We start from the raw sequence: 19,159 nt of genomic DNA on the forward strand, positions 1-19,159 counted from the left end.
AGTATATTCCCTAGTGTTCTGATATGGGAGGTACAGGGTATAATAGATGCAGTGTGTACAGGTATATAGTATATACAGCAGTGTACTGATATGTGAGGTACGGGGTATAATAGATGCAGTGTGTACAGGTATATAGTATATTCCCTAGTGTTCTGATATGGGAGGTACAGGGTATAATAGATGCAGTGTGTACAGGTATATAGTATATTCCCTAGTGTTCTGATATGTGAGGTACAGGGTATAATAGATGCAGTGTGTACAGGTATATAGTATATACAGCAGTGTACTGATATGTGAGGTACGGGGTATAATATATGCAGTGTATACAGTATATACAGTAGTGTAATATGTGAGGTACGAGGTATAATAGATGCAGTGTGTACAGGTATATAGTAAATACAGCAGTGTATTGACACCTCGTACCTCACATATCAGTACACTGCTGTATATACTATATATCTGTACACACTGCATCTATTATACCTCGTACCTCACATATATAGTATATACAGAAGTGTACTGATATCTGTACACACAGCATCTATTATACCTCATACCTCACATATCAGTGCACTGCGGTATATACTATATATCTGTACATATTGCATGTATAATACTGTGTAATATATGCAGTGTGTGTGCATGTATGTGTGTGTATCTATATATATATATATATATATATATATATACAGAGCAGTGTATTGATGTGACACATAGAAGGTATAATACTGTAGATGCAGTGTTTATAGAAATATGTGGTCAGTTATGCATTATAGTCACTGTGAGGTACATGAGGTAGTGGTAACTGTCTGAAGTAGTATACATGAGTGAGCAATGAGTAAAAACAGGGCATGGAGGGGGGGGGGGGGGTAAATGATGAAAAGTGGAGGACCTCCTCTTACCTCTCCATTCCAGTCTGTATGGATCAATACAGAGCTGCTTGTGAACTTTTAATACTTGCTGTTAGGGGTTGAAGGACCTGTGATGATGTCATCACAGGTCCTGGCAGATGTACCTTTGAAACCTAGGAACTACACCATTTTTGGTGCAGTTCCTTTGCTAGATTCTGCAGGACCTGTGATGTTGAAGATGATGTCATCACAGGTCCTGGCAGATGCACTGTTCTAACCTGGGAACTACACTTTACACTGTGCAGTTCCCTTACAGGACCTGTGATGACATCATCAAAGGTCCTTTAGCTTTAGAAAGGTAAACAGGAGTAATTAGGGGGCGGGGCCTCTCCTCCACTTCGGTGCCTGCCTGCAGCCTATCAGAGGAAAGGGAAGGGACACGCCTCTCCCTCCCCTGCACCTCCGCTGGCACAGACAGTTTACAATGGAGATGAGCGCAATGGAAGCGCTCATCTCCCTGTGCCCGGCGGCGGCTGCTCACTTGGGGGGGGGGGGGGCCATTTTAGTTGGGGGGGCACATGGGGGGGCACAGCATGATGTAGGGGGGGCCGTGGCTGGCACTTCACCTGCGCCCCCCTCCTGTCCGCAAATGGTAGCGCCCAGGGCACCCGCTCCTTCGGCCCCTGCCTTGTACCGGCCCTGCGTGCAGGACAAGGGTCTCAGCCTTTGGGTTAGGTGTATGTAAATTTACTCTATGTTCCTAGCATTTGTTGTTGTGTTTATTGCCACATTTAAGTAAAATTTTGTTTTGGCAAAAGCTGGTGTTGGGGTTGCTTTCCTCGTTCATGACTTCACTGTATCCTGGGGAGCCCACCCCGGTACACGACATTATATATATATATATATATATATATATATATAGAGAGAGAGAGACACACACACAGAGAGTATACAGTCCTCTGTAGTGTGTGTGTGTGTGTGTCACTTACTCATCAGACATGGGGGTGATAATATTCGTTAAGTCTAGTGGGGAGGGTATACAACAGTGTTATTTGGAATTTAATGTATGATAAATACACTCATATACCTTTGGTTTATTCATAGATGGAAGTTTGAAGAATAAATGACCCTTTGTCATAAGAGTGGACGAGACCGTACATGGACCACCCCGGCGCGCTGACATAATGGTGACCAGTGGTTTATGCTGAAGAGGGGCGTCGATGAAAAGTAACGCATGACAAGTTAGGGAAATCCGACCTGCATCAATCCTTACTAAAATGGTATTAGAGGCCAGCCTCGACCGGGAATCTACAAGCCAGAGGCTGGTTGTATGTATACCAAGTTTTAAGTGCATAGAGATGGGATGGATTCCCCTCATTGTAATTGCACAGATTTTATACTTTGGATGTGCATATTGGCCCAGGGGGCGTCACCACGCCAGGTTCGTCTGTTGATGATGGGGTGGTCACCGCCCCTGGGCCCATTTGCGCGTCTAGTTGCAAGTTGGCTAGACTGTTATGCGTAGTATGACTGTCCCGATGTTCCCCTCTTCCTGTATTGACATACACTGTGTTACCATGGCCACAGACACGCCCCCTCGACGCCTTGGCAGTGTGTCCGGTCATGTGTCCTCCCTTTCCCTCCCCCCGCCGCCGCTGCGTTCACAGTGCGCTCCACTGGGCGAAGTTGCGTTCCAGGGTGCGTGCGTGATGACGCGGCGACGTGGGGGAGGTGGATGGGTGACGCATGACGCGGCGCATGCGCCTGGCGGATGGAGGGACGCTGAGGCTGGCGCGAATGGCTGATCCATGACGGTTAGTTCAAAAAGTTTTTAAAGTTTCATATGATGCAGCTGCATTGTCAATTTGATTTTAACCCTTAGTGTATGGAGCACGTTTTTGTTTACAAATGTTTAATCAGAAGTTGTACATGAGGGATATCGATACAGCACATATGAACACTATGTAGGATATGCATAAAACCTATGTCGTAGGTTCCACACTTTTGAATGATGTTATAACTTTTTTTGATATGCAGAATATGTACACATTGATAGTCATATGATAATGTGACGTTTTGATGATTACTGGATTTTATTGTAAACATGTGGTTTCACTAATTGCACAAATTTGAATTGGATTGTGGGTATATATAGTGCGTCTTATAAAGCGAATACTTCGCTGGCCGCTATGCTGCACAGCGCGGCCAGTGAAGTATCAGTGTGGAGGGAGGAGGCGGGGCCCGGTGCAGTGACTCTACTCTAATACACCGGGCCCCGCAACTGTTAAACATTCAATCTGATTTATATCTAATAGTATATGCTCTGTACGGCTCTTACTGTAGTACTGTAAGTATAGCGCAGACCGGCATCTCCATCGGTCATGCGCCGCTTGCCGCACCTCCTTCCTCATGCGCCGTCTGCTCCAGCTCCCTCCTCATGCGCCGCCTGCCTGCTTATCTCACGTTATAAATGAACGGGCAGGCGGCGCATGACAGAGGGAGCTGGGGCAGGGCACTTTTAATGGGGAATTTACTTTTACATTCTACAGTCGTGGTCAAAAGTTTTGAGACTTACATAAATATTGGAAATTGGAAAAGTTGCTGCTTAAGTTTTTATAATTGCAATTTGCATATACTCCAGAATGTTATGAAGAGTGATCAGATGAATTGCATAGTCCTTCTTTGCCATGAAAATTAACTTAATCCCAAAAAAACCTTTCCACTGCATTTCATTGCTGTCATTAAAGGACCTGCTGAGATCATTTCAGTAATCGTCTTGTTAACTCAGGTGAGAATGTTGACGAGCACAAGGCTGGAGATCATTATGTCAGGCTGATTGGGTTAAAATGGCAGACTTGACATGTTAAAAAGAGGGTGATGCTTGAAATCATTGTTCCTCCACTGTTAACCATGGTGACCTGCAAAGAAACGCGTGCAGCCATCATTGCGTTGCATAAAAATGGCTTCACAGGCAAGGATATTGTGGCTACTAAGATTGCACCTCAATCAACAATTTATAGGATCATCAAGAACTTCAAGGAAAGAGGTTCAATTCTTGTTAAGAAGGCTTCAGGGCGTCCAAGAAAGTCCAGCAAGCGCCAGGATAGTCTCCTAAAGAGGATTCAGCTGCGGGATCGGAGTGCCACTGGTGCAGAGCTTACTCAGGAATGGCAGCAGGCAGGTGTGAGCGCATCTGCACGCACAGTGAGGCGAAGACTTTTGGAAGATGGCCTGGTGTCATGAAGACCAGCAAAGAAACCACTTCTCTCCAAAAAAAACATCAGGGAATGATTGGTTTTCTGCAGAAAGTATGGTTAATGGACTGCTGAGGACTGGGGCAAAGTCATGTTCTCCGATGAAGCCTCTTTCCGATTGTTTGGGGCATCTGGAAAAAGGCTTGTCCGGAGAAGAAAAGATGAGCGCTACCATCAGTCCTGTGTCATGCCAACAGTAAAGCATCCTGAGACCAATCATGTGTGGGGTTGCTTCTCATCCAAGGGAGTGGGCTCACTCACAATTTTGCCCAAAAACACAGCCATGAATAAAGAATGGTACCAAAACACCCTCCAACAGCAACTTCTTCCAACAATCCAACAACAGTTTGGTGAAGAACAATGCATTTTCCAGCACGATGGAGCACCATAAGGCAAAAGTGATAACTAAGTGGCTCGTGGACCAAAACGTTGACATTTTGGGTCCATGGCCTGGAAACTCCCCAGATCTTAATCCCATTGAGAACTTGTGGTCAATCCTCAAGAGGCAGGTGGACAAACAAAAACGCACTAATTCTGACAAACTCCAAGAAGTGATTATGAAAGAATGGGTTGCTATCAGTCAGGAATTGGCCCAGAAGTTGATTGAGAGCATGCCCAGTCGAATTGCAGAGGTCCTGAAAAAGAAGGGCCAACACTGCAAATACTGACTCTTTGCATAAATGTCATGTAATTGTCGATAAAAGCCTTTGAAACGTATGAAGTGCGTGCAATTATATTTCACTACATCACAGAAACAACTGAAACAAAGATCTAAAAGCAGTTTAGCAGCAAACTTTGTGAAAACTAATATTTGTGGTCATGGCTACGGAAGAGCGCTAGTGCCCTGAAGGACTGGGACCTAACTGAATGATGGTCTGCTTGCCCTAACTAAATGGCTGGAGGTGTGCCCTTAGCCATGCCGTGGGTAGACCTATAAGGGGGCATACCCTGAGGAATATGGAAAAAAAAGGGGAGGGAGGGTGGGGCACCGGAAACGCACGCAAGTAAGATGAGGGAGTGCCTCTGTTTTATGGGTGCCTGCGCCCCTCCCACAAATGCAGGCTGACTTGTCAGCCTTAATCTATTTGTGGTCATGGCTACGGAAGAGAGCTAGTGCCCTGAAGGACCGAGACCTAACTGAAGGATGGTCTGCTTGCCCTAACTAAATGGCTGGAGGTGTGCCCTTAGCCATGCCGTGGGTAGACCTATAAGGGGGCAAAAACAACCAAGTAGAGTAGAGAGTACCTTTATTGCAGCTGAACAAACTTACAACACCAAACTGCGAAAAGCCTTGGATATCTCAGCCTGGGGGTTCGGTATATAATGCGCAAAGCATGAGGAGCGCCAGCGGCCCATTTTATGGATAACATGGCCGGGGACGTTATGCTTTGAAACAGCGGATGCCGCCCCAATGCGGAAGGAGTGCCCTGAAATTGTCTTGGGGTCGAAGCCCAAACCAGAAGCCAGGATACGAATGTGTGAAATGAACTGGGATGCCGTGATGGCTCTAACTTTAAACGGGAGCAAAGGACTGTCCGGGCCAGAGTCCCCCAAAACTGCCAGCAAACTCCTGAGGACTTGAACTGGGCACCATGCATTGAAAGCCTTAAAATACTTTACCTCTACTGGTGGCCCCACCTGAGAAGTTTTGGAAGTAAGGAGGTATAGGGAGAAATGGTCGCCGCGCCATGCCAGCTGACCCCGGGTTAAACCCTTGGTCCTGGCCGAAATGCTGGTAAATTCTCCGGGTCTTAAGAACCCGTAGAAACTAAGGTACATGGCAGCCTTGATGACTGTGCTGGAATAGAGCCCAAAAGGAAGACCATCTAGGGAGGTGGAAAGCTTCCTAAAAAGTTCCCCTGACACAGGCTGCCTGCTCAGGATGGCCCCTCCGCTACTCTTCTGAACACCCCTGAGTGTCGCCCTAACTGCCTGGGACAGGAAAACCGACCTACTCTCTGGATCCTTCAACATGGAAAAATGCTGGACTCCGGTCAAGTATAACTTGATAGTGTTGAAGGACAGTTTGAGGTCAGTATGACAGTAAGCTATGAAAGCTGTGATGTAAGTGGTCCTGTCAGTGTCCTTTCTTGGATGTAGGAGTGTGAAACTGTTGAAAGTGTTCCAAGCGGTTCTGTCATTCCTGGCCGTGTTAACAGACAGAGACTTCTGCATCAAAGACTTGGCTGATGAAATGAATGATTTTAATCCATTACTAGAGTTTGATACATCGGAGGAGGTAGCCCCACTCGGTCTGCCTCCGGCATGATCTGGAAAAAAGTATTCAAATTAAAACGAGACAAAGCATCTGCGGCAACATTATGTATTCCCTGAATGTGCCTGCATGACACATGGAAATTAAATTGCAGCGAGAGCCAAACCAGCCTGCGGACAAAAGACATGATCTGGGGTGACTGTGATCTGCCCTTGGCGATGATATCAACCACTGTCTCGTTGTCGGTGATGAACGCCACGGAAGAATTGGCCCATTGTCTACCCCAGACCTGGGCCGCCGCCACAATTGGGTAGAACTCCAACAAGGGGGATGATTTCAATGCGGCTCTGGCCGATGAAACCTCTGATGGCCAGGCGCCCGCAAACCATTGATTTCCACAGATTGCCGCGAAACCCCCGGAGGCGGCGGCGTCCGAGAAAATCAAGGTCGATGCTGGCCCCAGTTGCGGAACGAACATGGAGACTCCGTTACATGCGGCCAGAAAATCCCTTCACATGGCCAGGTCAGCCATGGCTTGGGCGTCTAAGGTAATGAGGCTGTCTTGCTCGGGAGCTGAGGGAAGTAGCTGCAGGAGCCTGGACATGAAGGCTCTACCTTGGGGCATGACTCCTAGTAGGGACTGCAACTCTACCTTGACACACGTCCTACTGCCCACCGCCTTCGAGATAGCATCCTTGATCTTTGAGAGCTTCTCAGCTGGTAACCTGGCCTCCTCTGTGTCCAAGATTATGCCCAGGAAGGTGATTACCGTCACGGCGCCTTCTATTTTTGAGATTTGAAAACAGATGGAGAAGAGCCTGGAGCTTGCTTGGCTTGCAATCTGGCCTTTCTATTAAAAGAAAATCATCCAGGTAATGGATGACCAGCGGACATTCACAGTGGTTGACCAAGATCCAGTGCAAAGCCTGCGCAAACTGGTCAAACAGCCAGGGGCTGCTTTTGGACCCGAAAGTCAGGCGATTTGCAAAGAAGTACTGGTCTTGCCACTTGATGCCATAGAACTTCCAAAGATGCGGCTGGATGGGCAGCAATTTGAAAGCGTCAGCGATGTCCGCTTTGGCCAACCATGCCCCCCTGCCTACCTGAAGGATGAGTTGAATGGCCTCGTCTATGGAAGAATAGCGCATGGAAAACTCCACAGAGGGGACTAAGGAGTTTAAGCTGGGTATGCTGGAGCCATGAGGTGCAGACAGGTCATAGATCAAACGTTTTTTATTAGTGAATTGTTTTGACACAATGCCTATGGGGTTGATTCTCCAGAGGTCAAATGGAACAACGGAAAATTGACCGATGAGGAACCCCTTCTCTAATTCTGACTTTATTAGAGTCCCCACCGGCTCAGGATCCCTGGTTGCTGACTGGAGGTTGGGACCCTCCCAAGTGGACTGTGGAAGAGCTATTAGACCTGTGTGAAAGCCTGTAGCGAACCCGGAGACCAGAAATTGAACGAACTGCGGGTTGTGATGGTTCTGCAGAAGGGATGCTAGTAAATCCAAGTTGACCCCAGTTAGTCAGGATGGCCTGGAGGACCTTTGAGGACAAGCCATTTGGGGGTGAGCCCTGAAACATACAGCACATACGTGAAGGGCCCTACATTTATTATAGTAACAGGCGTTCTGGTTAAAATTATTACACGCCTGTTACCCAGGAAAACTATGGGCCGCCCCAGCTTATCCGTGGTTGGGCAAGACCGTTGTAGAGACCCGGAACCACTGGGAAGGGATCTGCCCTGGGATGTTGAGGGTCCTGCATTGGGGCACCAATCTGCAAAGTGGGCAATGGATTGGCAAGAGGCACACGCCGGGACCTTGAGCCCTGCGAAGTGCCGGCAAAAAAGCTCCATGTCCATGGCAGCCCAGTTTGTGATGTGTTGGAATTGGACCAGCGCGGCGGCAGCTTTGGCTGAAAAAGAGCGATGATAGTCATAGAACCCTTGGCCACCGTACTTATGGCCCAAGTCCGTGACTCTGTAAAGGTAAGTGTCCAACTCCTCCCGCCTCTCAGGATGGACAGAGCAAAGTACATCCCTGAATAAACTGAACGCGAGGACGAACTCAGTAATGGACAGCTTCTTGTTTAGGCGGAAATCCCTGGCCTTAAGGATGATGGACACGTCGCCGCAAGCGATTGTTTTACTATCTATTGTTTCATGAGTAGCTATTAGAATGGACGCCATATTGACGTCTTTACCCTCTAAGATATCTTTTTTGATGTTGCTGGGGATGAAATGCGAGGGAGCTACTTCAGGCGCGCTTAGGACCCTACCTGGGGAAATGGGCTCTGAAGTGGAAGCTACAGGCAAGGGTGAAGCGGACCGGCCAGATGCCAGCCCCTAGTAGGACTCGACGGCCAGGAGTCTGGACTGCACGTCCGAAACTGAGGAGGCAATGTTATTCATCATAGAATGCAGCTGTGTCAGAGATAGTTAAAGAGTGGACATGGAGACTTGCTCCAAGTCTGGGGCTGCTGGTTCAGCCATCAGCAGTCTATATAATTCTGCCTTTCGGGCGGAAGCAGGGTGTTGGATCCCTCTCCTGTTAAGTTCCGCAATTAACTTAGGAATTGTCCAACTCCTTAGAGATGAGGAGCTGGGCCGCTCGGATGCGGGTGTTTCAGGAATTGATAGGGCTTCCTCGATGTTGGAAGTATGCGACATACTGCAGCTGCGAGGTGAAAATTAATAGCTGAGCTGGAGGCCCTGTATTTCGAAAGAGACACCCGAGCCGTAAATGGTGGTTGAAGGAGAACTAGTGAGTGGACGAGTGCCTAGTGCTCTAAAACGGGCGCTACTGTGGAGGACCTGGCCAGGCTAGAGCGTAAAATAAAGTAAGCAAGCTACAAAGACGTGGCCCCAGATAGGGAGTTGGAAAACAGAAGAAAATAAACATCAAACCTGAAATCGTACGGAGAAAGAGAATATGGATTTGAGTCTGAAAACATGACAGGCGACAGAAATAGTAATTAACAACGTGAACCTGACACGTAACAGGCAACAGAGATGAAAAAATAAAATGTGAAACCTTGTGCGTGACAGGCAACAGTGAAGAACGTGAGCCTGAAGTGTAACAGGCACCAGATAAGGCAAATGACAAACGAAAGGCCAAACGTAATAGGCAATAGACATGGAATGTTATAAATGTAAGCCCGTTACGGGCAACAGATGACAAATTAAAAAACGTAAGCCTGAAACGTAACAGGCAACAGTCAGGGTATTTTATAAACGTAAGCCTGAAACGTAACAGGCAACAGACATGGTATGTTATAAACGTAAGCCCGAAGCGTAACGGGCAACAAATAGTAATTTGAAAAACGTAGGCCTGAAACGTAACGGGCAACAGTCATGGTATTTTATAAACGTAAGCCTGAAACGTAACAGGCAACAGACATGGTATGTTATAACGTAAGCCTGAAGCGTTACAGGCAACAGATGGCAAATGATACGTAAGCCTGAACCGTAACAGGCAGCAGACAAGGTGTGTTGAAACGTAAGCCTGCAGCGTAACAGGCAACAGATGGCATTTGAAACGTAAGCCTGAAACGTAACAGGCAACAGACATGGTATGTTATAACGTAAGCCTGAAGCGTAACAGGCAACAGATGGCATTTGAAACGTAAGCCTGAAACGTAACAGGCAACAACATGGTATTGACAGACGTGAGCGTGAAGCGAACAGGCAACGAACATTGTGGTATGACAATGAAGTGAACCTGCAGCGTGACAGGGGACAGACATGGTGACTACAAAGGGAGCCTGAAGCGGGCGACAATAGGAATGAAAGTTACCAACCCTGGGGAGGCCAACCGTGACTGGCAGTGACATTACTACGTTGGACTGAGAGACGGAATGAGTGTGTGGTTGGAAAATGTATGTATTTACCGAAAAAACGTCCGCAGATGTAGCAGTGTGGAATAGGCGACGGTCGGCTCAGACGGAACTGTCTGAGAGAACCTTGGCTGACGATATGTAGCTGGAACAGTAGAGCACCCAGGGTCTGCAAAATAATCAGTATCGTGAGGGGGGCACGTAAATGTCCAGAAACCGCGCCCTTTATTTTCCACCCATGACCTAGGGATCCTGCTGTATCCCTTTAATCTTATGGAAATTGTCCTGTCATGCTATCAGTAACCCGTATCTACCAACTAAAGGCCTGATGTATGGCCAAGTGCCAGCGGGACGTGGTGTGATATCTTATGGAGTTATTGTAGATCAGACACCAGGCTGAACAAGAAAGGGGCAGCTGATAGGACACAATGCGGAGTGGTATCATGGGACTGCTACAGTGCGTTGTTAGGGGTTTAAATATATATTTTTTATTTTTTTCAAGTGGCACCCTTCCACGCCGGCGTGCCCGACCAGCCCCGTGAAAGCGCCCCCCCCCCCCCCCCCGCATCACTGGCTCCGCCCCCTCCCACCGGAGTGTGCCGGGCAAGAGAAGGACCAGCGACGTGACGGGAGCCGGAAGGAAGCGCAGACCGGAGCTGAGAGAGGGAGCCGGGCCACGTGACAGCAGGGCGGTACGCCAACCTCGTTGCAGAGGCAACTGGGACGCCACGCGGCGATCCTCAGGCCTGACGTCCCACGTGACCCCCCTGCGCTCTGCGCCGGAAGAGAGAACCATGGTGGAGCCCAGCCGGGAGTAGGTGAGTGACTGAGGTTACACTGCGCCGTGGTGGGGGAATGAAGGAGGCGGAGGTGGGTGTTACTTACCCGGTAGGTAGGATGAAGAAGACGGTGGACCGGAGGGATCCGACGGGCCCTACTTACCTGACGAGCTGCACTGCTGCAAAGGGCATGACGTTCGTGGCGGGAATATGGCACCGGAAACGCACGCAAGTAAGATGAGGGCGTGCCTCTGTTTTATGGGTGCCTGCGCCCCTCCCACAAATGCAGGCTGACTTGTCAGCCTTAATCTATTTGTGTCATTCTCAAAACTTTTGGCCATGACTGTACATTCCTGTATTTTTTTTCCTTATAGTTTTTCAGTGCTTCCTCGCTACCCTCCTGTTTTAGTGATTTAAATGCTTTCTTTTTGTCATTTATTGCTTTCTTTACCGTTCTATTTTATCCACATTGTTTTTTTTCTTATTCCTTAACCTTTTATTCCCATAAAAGGTATGCACCTCTCACAATTAGATTTTAGGATGTTTTTAAAAAAATATCACATTTTGTAGCTGTATTTTTATTTTTGAGGACTTTGTCCCAGTTAGTTAGGCCTATGGCCTCATAATTGGCTAAATTTAGTTTTTTGAAGTTTGGTATTTTTGTTCCTCCCTGAAGAAACCCGACCTGCACGTCTGTTGTTCTGTCAGGTCTATTGGTTAATACTAGTGATGAGCAGCATATGCAATAATCTAATTCGCGATATTTAGCAAATTTTGGGCCGAATATTCGCCATAAATTCGCAAATTTGAGAATTCGTGATCTCCAGTCATTATTTACTTGATTGCGAAAATCGGCAATGTAATATATTCACGATAAAAATTAGCGATTATAATATTCACAATCAACACTAAGGGGTAGGCAACTTTCCTATTGGTTGCTAGGGAAGTTGCTAAGTGCTGATATTCGCAATTAGAATATTCGCGATCAACACTATTCGCGAATACGAATATATAGAACTACATTCAAAAAATTTGTGAATTCTCGAAGTGGCGATATTCGAGATTAAAATTTGCAATTCAAATATTCGCGCTCAACACTAGTTAATACTAAGTCCAGTATGGCCGTCCCTCTAGTCGGGTCCTGAACCAGTTGGGAGAGGTGATTGTCTTTGGTTATTGCCAAGAATCTGTTTCCTTTATGAGATGTACAAGTTTCAGTTTCCCAGTCTATATCTGGGTAGTTGAAGTCCCCCATAATAACCACCTCATTATGATCTGCTGCCTCGTCTATCTCGTATAGTAGTAGATTTTCTGTGGACTCTGGTATATAAGGCTACTTTCACACTGGTGTTTTGGCTTTCCGTTTGTGAGATCCGTTCAGGGCTCTCACAAGCGGTCCAAAACGGATCAATTTTGCCCTAATGCATTCTGAATGGAAAAGCATCCGCTCAGAATGCATCAGTTTGCCTCCGTTCCGTCTCCATTCCGCTTTGGAGGCGAACACCAAAACACTGCTTGCAGCGTTTTGGTGTCCGTCTGACAAAACTGAGCCAAACAGATCCGTTCTGACACACAATGTAAGTCAATGGGGACGGATCCGTTTTCTATGACACAATAGAAAATGGATCCGTCTCCTATTGACTTTCAATGGTGTTCAAGATGGATCCATCTTGGCTATGTTAAAGATAATACAAAAGATAATCCGTTCTGAACTGATGCAGACGGTTGTATTATCTGAACGGATCCGCACCAAACGTGAGTGTGAAAGTAGCCTTGGGTGGTTTATAGTAAACTCCTATTAGTAATTTATTGTTGTTTTTAGCTCCATGTATTTCTACCCACAGTGACTCCACATGTCCATGTCCCTCACTTATATCTTCACGGACTGTGGGCTTTAGACAAGACTTTACATAAAGGCAACCCCCCCCTCTATGGTTTTGACGATCCTTTCTAAACAGACTGTAACCTTGTACATTAACCGCCCAGTCATAGCTATCATCCAGCCATGTCTCAGTTATTCCCACTGTCATAGCTATCATCCAGCCATGTCTCAGTTATTCCCACAGTCATAGCTATCATCCAGCCATGTCTCAGTTATTCCCACCGTCATAGCTATCATCCAGCCATGTCTCAGTTATTCCCACAGTCATAGCTATCATCCAGCCATGTCTCAGTTATTCCCACTGTCATAGCTATCATCCAGCCATGTCTCAGTTATTCCCACAGTCATAGCTATCATCCAGCCATGTCTCAGTTATTCCCACAGTCATAGCTATCATCCAGCCATGTCTCAGTTATTCCCACAGTCATAGCTATCATCCAGCCATGTCTCAGTTATTCCCACTGTCATAGCTATCATCCAGCCATGTCTCAGTTATTCCCACTGTCATAGCTATCATCCAGCCATGTCTCAGTTATTCCCACAGTCATAGCTATCATCCAGCCATGTCTCAGTTATTCCCACTGTCATAGCTATCATCCAGCCATGTCTCAGTTATTCCCACTGTCATAGCTATCATCCAGCCATGTCTCAGTTATTCCCACTGTCATAGCTATCATCCAGCCATGTCTCAGTTATTCCCACTGTCATAGCTATCATCCAGCCATGTCTCAGTTATTCCCACTGTCATAGCTATCATCCAGCCATGTCTCCGTTATTCCCACTGTCATAGCTATCATCCAGCCATGTCTCAGTTATTCCCACTGTCATAGCTATCATCCAGCCATGTCTCAGTTATTCCCACTGTCATAGCTATCATCCAGCCATGTCTCAGTTATTCCCACTGTCATAGCTATCATCCAGCCATGTCTCAGTTATTCCCACAGTCATAGCTATCATCCAGCCATGTCTCAGTTATTCCCACTGTCATAGCTATCATCCAGCCATGTCTCAGTTATTCCCACTGTCATAGCTATCATCCAGCCATGTCTCAGTTATTCCCACAGTCATAGCTATCATCCAGCCATGTCTCAGTTATTCCCACTGTCATAGCTATCATCCAGCCATGTCTCCGTTATTCCCACTGTCATAGCTATCATCCAGCCATGTCCCAGTTATTCCCACTGTCATAGCTATCCTCCAGCCATGTCTCAGTTATTCCCACTGTCATAGCTATCATCCAGCCATGTCTCAGTTATTCCCACTGTCATAGCTATCATCCAGCCATGTCTCAGTTATTCCCACTGTCATAGCTATCATCCAGCCGTGTCTCAGTTATTCCCACTGTCATAGCTATCATCCAGCCATGTCTCAGTTATTCACACTGTCATAGCTATCATCCAGCCATGTCTCAGTTATTCCCACTGTCATAGCTATCATCCAGCCATGTCTCAGTTATTCCCACTGTCATAGCTATCATCCAGCCATGCCTCAGTTATTCCCACTGTCATAGTTCTCCTCACACATCACTAATTCCAGCTCTCCGGTTTATTAGTCAGGCTTCTGGCATTAGTATACATACATTTGAGAGGTTTATGTATATGTTTTTCCCTACATCTTTCCTTCTGAACTGTTCTAGTCCCTCCTTCCATTCCTCCCCCAGTCCCACTACCTGCCCCCGGTCTCTATCTGCACTATCTTCCCCTCCTATAATGTAATTACCCTCCCCCCAGTCCCTAGTTTAAACACTCCTCCAACCTTCTAGCCATCTTCTTCCCCAGCACAGCTGCCCCTTCCCCATTGAGGTGCAGCCCGTCCCTACGATAGAGCCTGTAGCCGATAGAGAAGTCGGCCCAGTTCTCCAGGAACCCAAACCCCTCCATCCTACACCAGTTCTTGAGCCACTTGTGAACCCCCTAATCTCCCGCTGCCTTTCTCGTGTGGCTCGTGGTACCGGTAATATTTTGGAAAACACTACCTTTGAGGTCCTTGCCCTGAGCTTGTGAACTAAATCCCTAAAATCCTTTTTAAGGACTCTCCACCGGCCTCTAACTTTGTCATTGGTTACGATATGGACCATGACCGCTGGGTCTTCTCCAGCTCGTCCCAGTAATCTGTCGATCCGATCTGCGATGTGTCGAACTCGAGCGCCAGGAAGACAACGATCCCTGTCTTTGTGAGAGATCGTCCTATCTGTTCCCCTAATAATGGAGTCTCCCACTACCGTCTGCCCCGCTCTCATGGTCCCCTGATTGCTGGAGCCGACATTCCCCTGACTGGCAGAAGAAGGGTCCGGCTGCAGCAGTGCCGTCCCTGAACTGACATCCTCCTCATCTGCCAACCTTGTGTCAGGTTCGGGATAGCCTCCGTGGCACTCTTCCCTCTACGGATCCGCCAAAAAAGGATGACATCCGTGTGCATTCCATATTTTGCAGAACGGAACAGCTGGCCCTTCATAGAACAGTCCTATCATTGTCCGTAATGCGGACAATAATAGGACATGTAAAAAAAATTTGGTGGAACGGAAATACAGACATATGGAAACGGACTGCACACGGAGTAACTTTCGTTTTATTGAAGTGAATAGTTTCGCATACGGTCCACAAAAAAAATGGAACGGACATGGAAAGAAAATACGCTCGTGTGCAAGAGGCTTTATCCAGTAGGGATGAGCGAACCCAAACTGCAAAGTTCGGGTACGTACCGAACTTTACGAGTTCAGGTTCTCAGACCAGATCCCGGACTTTTTCACTGAAATCCGGGTTCGGGTGATTTTATGATTTTATGCTATAACGTGGTTATATCGGAACATAGCAGTCTTAAGACAGAATGCAAAACAATATGGCCATTTAGGGGTTGAAAAAACCAAAACGACTCCCCTCATCCACTTCATCGCGCTGCAGCTTCTTCTATCTTCACTAAACAGGACCTGCGCGATATCACCTCGCTCTCCGACATGGTGACGTCATCACCCAAAACATTTTCTGCCAGTTAAAACCAGATAGTAATACATCTTTTTTTTCTAATCGCTTTTTATTTTCTGATTACAGACTTTTTTTTATTCTATTTCCAGAACATGATTACGGGGGCGGCCATCTTGCTTGAGGTATTCTAACAGCATTTACAAAGCATTAGAATGGCTTTACAGCAGCCCCATGGACCATACACACAATGGTCTGGAGGGGACCTCAGTGACTTCTATGGGGGAGTTTTCTGGGCATCCTATGTGACCGGTGCGGAGGTCATTGTACAAGGAAGGATAGATACGCTGTGATATCACCTATTGTGAATGGTGGATCCTATCTTATCTGTACACAGAGGTGATAGCATTACAGGCTGGATTAGAATGACAGATAAGCAGATGACTGCAGTAAAGTGATCTGTACAGACCAAGAAGTGGAGACTAATATTAGGCTTAGTGGCCAGTGCGAAAAATGAAGGATTTTATGGTTTTAGTTGAAAAATAAACTTAAAAATAACATCATCAAAAATTATAAAAAAATATGCTAAATATAAAGTGATTTAAACAGCAGGTTTCACACACTTGAAAACAAACACATGAATGCTCACAAACTCGCAATGTTTGTCTGCTTGTATAGATGCTGTTTTTTTTCCCCCTCTAGATTTAAAGGGAAGAGCTGAGTTGGAGCTCATCCACATGACCGTATGTATTTTTTGCGGTCCACAAAACACAGATCCGCAAAAAAGAAAAAAGGATGACATTCGTGTGGCGCCCGTTTTTTTTTTTTGCAGATCCATTGTAGCAATGCCCATCCTCGTCCCTAAAACGGACAAGAATAGGGCATGTTCTATTTTTTTTTTTTGCAGAAAGGACATGCGGACATGGAATGCCCACTGAGTCATTTCCGTGTTTTTCAAGCCCCATTGAAATGAATGGTTCCATATATGCACCTGTAAAAAAAAAAAAAAAAAACACGGAATAAAAATACGTTCGTGTGCATGAGCCCATAGCGTCTGACCTCAACCATGACTTGCATGTATTTTTACACAGAACTGCCGGAGTCCACGTCATCTTTACTGCATTATCAGGCTGGACCAGCATTTCCCACAGAACAAAACCAGCTCTGCTACATCTCTGACTATTATACAGACTAGCGACCTAAACTCGTAAATTGGAACTGCACTGATAACCATTTATTGCTGCTCTCAGGACATGTTGAGAGTTGTAGTTTCATCCCAACTGAACAGTCAGAGGTTGCAGGCTACACAAATATAGCAGAGCTGAATCAGTTCTGGGCCTAATAAGTACTTTTACACAGGACTGCAGGTTTCAGCATTAGGCCTCTTTCACACAGGCGTTGCGGGAAAAGGTGCGGGTGCGTTGCGGGAACATGCGCGATCAAGTGGACTCGGTGAGTTAATTTTTTTACATTTTTAACCCCTCCATCACTATTTTACTTTGCATTCTGTATTCAGAATGCTATTATTTTCCCTTATAACCATGTTATAAGGGAAAATAATACAGATCGGATCCCCAGACCGATCGTCATCTAGCAACCATGCGTGAAAATCGCACCGCATCCGCACTTGCTTGCGGATGCTTGCGATTTTCACGCGGCCCCATTCACTTCTATGGGGCCTGCGTTGCGTGAAAAACGCAGAATATAGAGCATGCTGCGATTTTCACGCAACGCACAAGTGATGCGTGAAAATGACAGCTCATGTGCACAGCCCCACAGAAATGAATGGGTCCGGATTCAGTGCAGGTGCAATGCATTCAACTCACGCATTGCACCCGCGCGGAAAACTTGCCCGTGTGAAAGGGGCCTTACAGATCAGCAGTACCTGTCTTAATGACTAATTAGCAGCTCAGTACTAATGGCAAATAAACGTATAGGGGCACATTTATCAAGTTTGTCTGTTTTTTATACCGCAATTAGACGGGAGCAGTGGATTCTCTGTCGATATTCTACCAACTATTCATTAAAAGTCGCACAGCAGCAGATAAATGAGGCGTCTTTGTATTAGTCAGGTGATTCCATTCCAATTAGCTAGGTCTAATTACTATGCGCATGAAAAAGGGAAGAAATGACCTGTGAAAAGTCGCACATCTAACAGAAACCACAAATTTTAATGCAAAAATCGTCGGTCATCACCACTCAAAACCGACAAAAATAAGCCACCCTGGAGTGGAGTAAAAATTAGGCAATTGCAAAATTAGTCTAAATCTTCAAAATTCTCGAACAAGTTGCAAAAACCTGCAAAACAGGCACACTTTCAATATTAAATGCACCTAACAAAAAGTTTTAAACAGCATTATTTCAACCCAAAACAGGCGAAAACATCATAGTAAATGTGCCCCATAGAATCAAAATCTGACAGATAATAGAGGACGCAATCAGCATGGCAGTGCCAGGTGCCCGCACTCACCCTGCAGCAGCCCGGTGTTCGGAGTGTTGAGTGTCTTCATGTTGCAGCCTGCAGTACCACACACCCCACACACTGAATGGTACGGGCGGCTCATCGTTGAGCCTTATATACACTGCTCAAAAAAATAAAGGGAACACTTAAACAACACAATGTAACTCCAAGTCAATCACACTTCTGTGAAATCAAACTGTCCACTTAGGAAGCAACACTGAGTGACAATCAATTTCACATGCTGTTGTGCAAATGGGATAGACAACAGGTGGAAATTATAGGCAATTAGCAAGACACCCCCAATAAAGGAGTGGTTCTGCAGGTGGTGACCACAGACCACTTCTCAGTTCCTATGCTTCCTGCCTGATGTTTTGGTCACTTTTGAATGCTGGCGGTGCTTTCACTCTAGTGGTAGCATGAGACGGAGTCTACAACCCACACAAGTGGCTCAGGTAGTGCAGCTTATCCAGGACGGCACATCAATGCGAGCTGTGGCAAGAAGGTTTGCTGTGTCTGTCAGCGTAGTGTCCAGAGCATGGAGGCGCTACCAGGAGACAGGCCAGTACATCAGGAGACGTGGAGGAGGCCGTAGGAGGGCAATAACCCAGCAGCAGGACAGCTACCTCCGCCTTTGTGCAAGGAGGAACAGGGGGAGCACTGCCAGAGCCCTGCAAAATGACCTCCAGCAGGCCACAAATGTGCATGTGTCTGCTCAAACGGTCAGAAACAGACTCCATGAGGGTGATATGAGGGCCCGACGTCCACAGGTGGGGGTTGTGCTTACAGCCCAACACCGTGCAGGACGTTTGGCATTTGCCAGAGAACACCAAGATTGGCAAATTCGCCACTGGCGCCCTGTGCTCTTCACAGATGAAAGCAGGTTCACACTGAGCACATGTGACAGACGTGACAGAGTCTGGAGACACCGTGGAGAACGTTCTGCTGCCTGCAACATC

The 19,159-nt window shown here is 46.6% G+C and overlaps 1 protein-coding gene across 1 annotated transcript in view; it reads right to left on the reverse strand.

The window, feature by feature from the left end:
- Nucleotides 1-18,305, reverse strand: part of LOC120996508 (diacylglycerol O-acyltransferase 2-like) — a 93,948-nt gene extending 75,643 nt beyond the window's left edge. Inside the window, exon 1 of the mRNA XM_040426447.1 lies at nucleotides 18,213-18,305. Within this exon, the coding sequence (XP_040282381.1) occupies nucleotides 18,213-18,252 (40 nt within the window). The 5' untranslated portion in view covers nucleotides 18,253-18,305. The remainder of the gene's footprint in view (nucleotides 1-18,212) is intronic.
- Between the last annotated feature and the right edge of the window lie 854 nt (nucleotides 18,306-19,159).

Source organism: Bufo bufo, chromosome 3 (genome assembly GCF_905171765.1).
Source record: "Bufo bufo chromosome 3, aBufBuf1.1, whole genome shotgun sequence".
NCBI classification, from domain to species: Eukaryota; Metazoa; Chordata; class Amphibia; order Anura; family Bufonidae; genus Bufo; species Bufo bufo.